The following is an 8,030-nucleotide window of genomic DNA, read 5'->3' as shown; positions in this document are numbered from 1 at the left end:
ACTGTAGGAACATCTTTAACAGATTACTCAATTCATGACTGACAGTTACACGAGATTGCATCATGTACACAGCATTCCCAGCCATGCTTAAAGGATTGCATCACTTTGCCCTTGCTCTCCTCTCGCTCTTTTAAATAACCCCAGCGCCCAGCAGCCCGCAGAGCCCGCCCGTGACGAGGGCCAGGGCTTATGGGCCCCCACCGACAGCCCCCGGTGCGGTTCCCGCGCGGCGGCGGGACCCTCCGCCAACATGTAAATAAAGACCAAAAAAACCAAACCAAACAAATAAACAAACAAAAAAAACCCAACGACAAAAAAATTTAAAAGCAAACCAACCAACCCACCCGCCCCTGGGCTCCCCCTCACCCCGGCCCGGGAGCGTTGAGCAGGGCAACGAGCCGGCGGCTCCGCTCGCCCCGCGGCCCGGCCGGGGGTCAGCAGCGAGGCGAAGAGGTTAGCAGGGGCTCGGGCAGCTGTTTGAACAAGTTCCTGAGGGTGCTGAGCTCTCGGGAGAGCTGCTCCACCTTCTTCTGCAGCCGCTCGTTCTCGGCCGTCAGTTCCAAGACTTTGTGCTGAGTCTCCAGGTTTCGCATTTTGGCTTTGTCGCGGCTCTTGCGCACCGCGATGTTGTTCCTCTCCCGGCGGAGCTTGTACTCGTCGCTGTGCTTGTCCACGCACTTCTTGGGCTTGTTCTTGCCCGCCGCGGGGGCGGAGTAGCCCCCGCCGCCGGCCGCTGACTTGGAGGATTCGGAGGGGTTAGGGGTGCCGGGGGGACTGGAGGAGGACGAAGTGGACAGGTTCCCACTGCTACCGCTCGGCACCGACTGGTAACCCAGGTAGGACCGCACGGTGCTGCCGTAGGGCGAGGACATGCCCCCCGGTCCCGGCCCAGCGCCTCCTTCTTCCTTACGGGGCCCTTTGCAAGAGTCCAGGGTCTCGAAGACCGGCTCCACTTTGGTTTCCACGATCTGAGGCGGGAAGCAGCCCGGCAGGCCCCCCGGCTTATGGCTCTGGCTGGCGCAGGGGTGGCTGTGCCGGGCGAGGCTGATGTAGGTGTAGTCGGGCTTCTTGCTGCTGCCGCTGCCTTTATAGTCCTCGGCGAAGAGATCGGAAAGGAAATCTTGGCCGCCGCCGCTGCTGCAGGGAGGCTCAAAGTTGCCCCCTGCTGCTGCTGCCGGAGGAGGCGGCTGCGCCGGCGGCTGGGATGCTGCTAAGGGGTCCAGGTAGGGGCTGAAGTCGATGGCTCGCTCGTGGTCCCCTACGGTGAGCTCGGTCATGGAGCGGCCCCCGGCCGCCCGCGGGTGCAGCTTGTTGAGAGCAGCCAGACAGTCCGCCTCGTAATAGAAATTAGCCACTTCCATGGATTTAAAGGCGGGCGGCTGGATGGGGAGGCATGCTGCGTCCCAGGCCACCAGGCGTTGCATGAAAGCAAAGGGGGATGCGGGGAGGAGAAAACGATGCAGGGGGCGCCCCCCCGGCAGAGGATCGAGCTGCCGCCGTCGGGGTGGGGGGGTGGGGGGTGCCCAGACCCTGCCTCAGTCTGTGGCGCTGGACACGGCCCCGGCTGCGCTGCCCAGCGGGGCTGGATCAGGTCCGGCGGCGCGGCGGGGCTTCACCGCTCCGGGTGCTGCGGCGGGGGCTGGCGCGTCTCCTCCGGACCATCTGGTTCTGGGTCCCGTGTCCTAAAGTCTCTGACTTAGGAAAGTTCCTTTCCTCAGTTATTTATAGGGGCGGTGGATCCCATAGCAACAGGCGCGTCACCGCCTGGCCGCCTGCCACGCCGCACGCTCGGTAAGCGCCGGCCCCGGCCCCGGAGGAGGCACCCGCGGCGGGTGTGCCGGTGCGGTGGCCCTCCGGACCGCCCGCAATAAAAACGGGGCTCTGCTGGGGAGGAACGGGCGAAAGGAGGGGAGCGGGCTGCGGGACCCCGCCGGTGTGGGGAGCACCAGGGTGGCCGTGGGCGGGGAGACGCCAGCGGGCGCCGTTCGGCCCCAGAGCGCAGACACGCGTGTGTCGGGACAGCGGTGCTGCCTCCACTCCGTCCTTCGCACCGGAGAGCGGGGCGCGGTGCTGGGCTCTGGCAGTGCCCTGCAGAGGTGGGTGCAGAACCCGCCTGAGCCCCTTTTTACCCGGAGGGTAATTTGGGCAGGAGAGATTTTTCCGAGTGCTTTTGGCAAGGCAGTACAAAGCTGCAAACAGAAGCCAGATCCCGTTATTCTCCGGCCCGTGCACAAGTGAATCCCACCGGCGGGGTGAACTGACCCCACGGACCTGCCCAGAGCCGACCAGAGAGGAGCTGGAGCAGGACACGGCGTGCTCCAGGCTTCCTTTCCGTGGCCAGAGGGAGCAAACCCAGAGCTCCCCTCCCCATCTCTGCGTGAAGGGATGGTGGCCTCAGAGTTTGTCTTGATGTGTTGACTTTACATGCTGTGGTGCAACTGTCAGGGTACACAGCGATAGGGAACCTGAGCGCTGAAACCAGAGCAGACAGTGCATGACACCACTCAGAAGGAAAGTGAGAGATGTGGATAGAAACGTGGAATCCAAATGTTTTTAGAATTGCGGTGTAAGTTTGGGAAGGAAGACTGAATCTTGATGTCCGTTTTAATTAAAGACACCCACCTAGGGAATCAAACTTATATTTTCACTCTCTTACTCCCACATTTACCTGTCTACAAGCTGGTGATTCATCCCCAGAATAAAGGACATTAATTTAAAACAAAACATATAATTAAAGGAAGTAGGAGTGTCCTTCGCCTCAGTAAAGAAGACCTAGCACTGCAGGGAAAATGACACTGCCTCTTAGAATAATGTGAAGCAATCCTGCGGTGTGGGAAATATTGTAACGTTAAGCCAGAGGAACAGGTATTGCATTATACGATTCAAACAGTCAACTGTTCATCATGTTCAAACCTCAAAACTTTGAAAAGAGGAAGAATTCAAGAGTCAGTCCAGTGGATCATTGGACTTTTTCTTGATTATATATATATTTTTTTTAATTTGCTTTTTCTCTTTACTTTTCAAAAGGACTTTTTCTTGCCATAACAAAAGTACCCTAACAGGTTTTCAGGCTGCAAATACTTCTAGTTCCATCTTTATCTACCAAGTTAATCTTTGGTGAATGCACCAGAGATTAAATTGGAGCTGGGCCTGGCCAGAGAGCTGGGGCTGGAGGTTGTAGTTGGAGCCCATACCTTCATAAATACAAACATTGGCATTGGGTGCAAATGCTGGCAAGTTGCAGTGAGCCAGGGCTTGTTCTTCTGGCTGTTTACTCCCTCATGCTCTGTCTTTATCCTGCATTCTGATCTGGCAGTTACATCCAGTGGCTGCCCTAACTGGCCCTTGCAAACGAACTCTTAAATCAGTCTCATGTGCTTCCTACCTCCAAACTGTCTCAGGGACCTGCAAACAGAAAGTCTCCTGCCCTGATGACCTGCTGAAAACCATGGTTGGTCTTTCTTGGCATTACCCTGACAGATTTCCAGCTTGCCACAGCTGTTGGCTAAATCTGAGGGCTGAAGTCTCTTGGCAAATTTGCTGGGCAGTTTTTCAGGGTATTACTGGAGACTACACCTGCCCTCTTCAAATATCTGCCCTATTCCCCACTGCTGTGCAGCAGAAAGTTTTGCTCCTGCCCAGGCTGATCTTCCTTAGCAAAATAAAACATCTCTGCAACTGTCATGTGAAACAGATTGTATCAAAGATGGTGTGGCCCACACCTCCTTTCCAGGTCAGTGCTGAGTCATCTTGTAGTCACCGAGATCACACGTCAGCCAGGGTGGTAATTGAGGTTGGATGCCCAGCTTGTCCCCTCCTTCCCTTCTCTCCCTTCACCTCACTGATTTACCTGGATCTCTTTAAACTTCCTCCAGCTCACCTCAAACCCCAACATCCACTCTCACAGAGCCAACGTCCATTCTCAGCTTCTCATGGGAAACTTGTTGGCGGGACTAACCACTTATCCAAAACCCTAGCATTCAGCAAGCAGGTTTTGAGCTAACTCTGGTTTGTTTTAAATTGCTCCTGCACTTGTCATAACAAATGCATGGCCATAAATGTTTGGGGGTTTTTGTTTTGTTTTATTTTGTTTTGTTTTGTTTTAATGGGAACAGGTGCAGAGCGAGAGTCGCACCACAGAGGGTTGGGTGGAGGTCTGGGCATATGAAGCTCTGTCCCTGTGAGTGCAATGGCTTAACCTGGCCAGATGTGCAGAGGCTGATAATAATCATCCTGAAACATGTCCTCAGAGAGATGTTTTAGATAGAAAAAGAGATGCAGGCATTGCTGGTGCAGAGATCCAGGCAGTGGTCTCACTGTGAAAAACCTGAGGGCAGCAGCCCTTCTGCAGCATGTCTCCCACAGAGCAATTTTCGGCAGAAAAGCAGCACTTCTGTGAAAAGCATCTTCTTTCCAGTGATTTCATTGCTTTTTTTTTTTTTTTTCAGAACTAGTCAGCTAAGGAAGGAGGCAGCATAACTCACAAATTACTTAGAAAGAACATCAACATTTCTGAGCAGAAAAAAAAAAATCTGATGCAATAGCATCCAGAGTTCTCTACATTTGTATGTGAAGCAATATAGATACTGGGAGGGTAACAGAAGGATACCAGAACAGTGAAAACGTGGAAGAATCTCATCCTCATTTCTGTCGGGAATTAAATTCTGCTCTCCAGTTTTCCTTTTGTACAGTAGAAGCCACAACTTTCCATCTCCAACCTCAGACCTACAATAAAGCATTGTTAGAGCCATTTGCTTCCTGGAAATTGTCTTTTCCAGAATTTCTTGTGAGCTCTCCAGTTCAAATGCTCCAGGTCTACAGCAGCTGTCCCTGGAAGAACGCCATCTTCGGGGAGATGCTCTTAGTTTAATGGTGATGGCTCCAACCCTGAGGTGTTTATAAGAAAATTCATGGACTGAGGGTCAGACTCTAGAAAACGCTGTTCTGTAATTTCTGGTGCTTCTTGCTGCAGACTTGTCTCATGTATTATTTCCCTTAGCTCTTAGCAGATCAGTAAGATCAGAGCTGAATCACACTACACCCTGTTTGAGTACAGCTGCTCACCCATAGACTTGCAGTCCAGAACAACAAGGAAGGGCAGGAGGAAAGGAGATTAATGCCAGAAGTTGATAATTGCATCAGTGAAAGAGATGCTGTAGGCAGTATGTTGGACATAAGCTAAAGAGGTGAATGTGAGGGGTTCCAGAACAGATCAGTATCCATGCAAGTAGGTAGGCTGGGAGAGAGTAGAGAGGTGGTGCGGGAAGTTCTCTAGGGGGTAGGAGGAGACCTTGCCTGCAAGACTGATTTAAGTGGAGTGGTGTTGCAATAAAGGCTGCGAAACAGAGAAATAAAATTGAAATTTATTTCTGAGCACACTGTATGCTCTGTTTTTTTCTTCTTCCTAGCCCTAGGTCCCTCTTTATACAGCTGCACACCTTATGCCAACAACAACTCCTAGGTTGTACCTGGCAGAGGCCAGAATTCAATCTATTGCTTTCTACTTGCTGTTCTCTGCCATAAAACACAGCACTTGTGAAATGTCAGTCAGGGACGATGTCTCAACTCAGAGAGAGGTTGGCTCTCCTTATGTCCTCCCCAGCTTAGACCAGACTCAAGACTCTGCCTTATTTTAACATAAAAGATGATTGCCACATGCTTTCCTCCCTTCTGAACCCGCAGCTGCGATACTCTGCCTTGTAGTCTCCAATAGCAGGGAGCTGCCCAGACAGTGTCAGGCCATGTCTCCTGGCCTCCTTTGGTTCTTTTGTTACACACCAGAGTCCTCCCCCTCTCTAAGCGCTCCCTCACCCCTTTGTTCCCATGTGACATGGTGATGCTTGGGTATTTGTTGGTCTACTGCTGATTTTCTGCTCACCTCTGACCTAGCATGCTTGGCCTTTGCAGTGCTGGGTTGCTCAATCCCTGCTTTTATCTACGTGTTGCTCTTTGCCCTACCGAGTGTTGCAGAGATGATACCTGGGGATTGACACCACTGCCTCCAGCCGGTGGGACAGCATGAGCGAAATACCTTCCCCTACCAGACTGAAATTTTTCCAGAGAAAACAGGAGGTCAGAGCACCCGCTCTGTGGCTCTGCAAAGGAATGAAAAGGAGGGATAGCCAGAGAGCACACAAACACACACAAGGGAACAGTGACAAAGCAAATGCTGCAGTCTCCAGTCTTGCATTACAGAGAAAGTCCATGTTGAAGCCATTTGGCTGACAAGACGTGGGCTGCGATTCTGAGCAGGGACAGTAAGAAGTGATTTGTATTTTTTGAGTAGCTTGTTTCCCTGTGTTCAGACCAAAATGGCAAAGCAGCTGTTGTCCACTATCTTTCCAGAAATTCTTCATAGTTCCCTGACATTTCCTAGGTGATTGTATCCTCCTACTTGGATGAATTTGGTTACAGATCACCTATTGATATTTTTTTTTAACACATCCAAGCTTTTGAAAGGTCTATCAAGGGAACAGGCATCCTGTCCCTCTAGGACACCAAGGATGCCAAACATCAGAAGTTCCCAGTAACAGAACTTAGTAATTCGTTTAGGAAACATCTGAAAGAGGAGAACTATTCAGAGGTCCTGAGGCTGCAGGCCAGGTAGCTGGAACTCCATGGTGTGCATTGCCATGAGCAACATAAACCAAGGGCAATCTTAGGGTGACAGGAAAGTAGGCTTAAGTGAAATTTTTTCTTCATTAAAAGGATTAAAGGTCTGTCCCCTAGACCTTTTAATTTTTCATCTGCTCTCATCTAATGTTGAGCTCCATGGAGAAAGTGGGGCTGCCAGGGAAGTAGTTAGAACTGGCATCTAAGAAGAGCTCCTGGACTGGTCTGTGACATGTGGCAGCTGGCCTTCGATGGACCAGGTACCAGGTGGGAATAGCCACAGTGTTCTGTACTCCACATATGCTTCATGGTCCCTGTCATCTCCCTATCTTTGCATTTCTGGCTGTGGACAGGAGCCGTAGGAGTGGCTGTTCCAGCTCTCCCACCCACTGACGCTTTCCCGTGTGAGAGAGAGTCCAGCGAGGGAGCTGCAGCCAGTTTCTGTTTCCTAAGTGCCTTGTGGCTCAGGAAGAGCCAGAATTGCCCAAGTGAGGGGAGCAGGGGAGAGAGACGAACTTGAAGGCTGCTGTGTGCTAGGAGCCGGGCATAGTGGTGGGCAGCAGAGGTGTAAGGGAGAAGGTGATCTGACTGCTGCGGGTTCGCAGAGTGGAGCAGTAGCCAGGACTGTGCCGACTGAAATCACTGTCATCATTTAAGGCGTGTAGGGAGGCCCGGCTGTGACTGCAGCCACTGACAGCAGTGAAAGACCAGGTGATGAGTTTTATGAGGAACATACAAAACCTTGCATTGCTCGGGTGATGTCCCTAATAACTCACTTGCAAACGGGCTGTGCGGCTGGAACCATGGAAAATTTTCCCGTGAATGTTGCTGCCCTGTGCCCCGTTCCCGAGGTGGTTCTGTGTCGGTCTGTCTGAAAGGGACAGGGCTTCACACGGGTCGCGTTCCCCAGATTCTCGCACACCTCCGCAGCTTGGCCCCGCCGCTCCGCTCGTCGCTGGGCACATCCCACCGGGCACAGCCCCAAGCACAGCCTTCCCGGGCACAGCCTCCCCGAGCCTAGCCCAGGGCACAACCTCAGGCACAACCCCAGGCACACTCCCGGTTACAGCCTCCCCGGGCACAGCCCCTCCGCTCCGGCCCGCGCAGCGCCGCCGTCATCTGGCTTGGGGCGCCACCTAGAGGCACCGACGGGATGGGAGCGGTACCCCCCGGTCCGGGCCGCCCCGTTCGAACTTGTTTTCTCGGAGGAGCCGTGAGCCGACCTCACGCCTCTGGGGCCTTGTCCTGTGGGGCACGGACTGCTCAGAGCGAGACGGAGCAGCCTGTCCGCTTCCCGTGACATACACCAGTCCTCTCGGCCTCCCGGTGCCAGGGCCAGGCAGGTGGCTCATGCCCGAGGTGCCTGAAGACAAGCGGGAACATTTCACCGGGGACCAGGTGCCCAACGCAAACAGCAC

The 8,030-nt window shown here is 53.2% G+C and overlaps 1 protein-coding gene across 1 annotated transcript; it reads right to left on the bottom strand.

The window, feature by feature from the left end:
- Positions 1-434: 434 nt before the first annotated feature.
- On the bottom strand, positions 435-1,424 carry CEBPB (CCAAT enhancer binding protein beta). The gene has a single exon (XM_054392020.1). It carries the CDS (start codon positions 1,422-1,424, stop codon positions 435-437), a length of 990 nt encoding a protein of 329 aa, XP_054247995.1.
- Positions 1,425-8,030: the final 6,606 nt, after the last annotated feature.

Source organism: Indicator indicator, chromosome 24, assembly GCF_027791375.1.
Source record: "Indicator indicator isolate 239-I01 chromosome 24, UM_Iind_1.1, whole genome shotgun sequence".
In the NCBI taxonomy this organism is placed as follows: Eukaryota; Metazoa; Chordata; class Aves; order Piciformes; family Indicatoridae; genus Indicator; species Indicator indicator.
The sequence above is the reverse complement of the archived record's forward strand: the minus strand, read 5'-3'. Positions and strand labels throughout refer to the sequence as shown.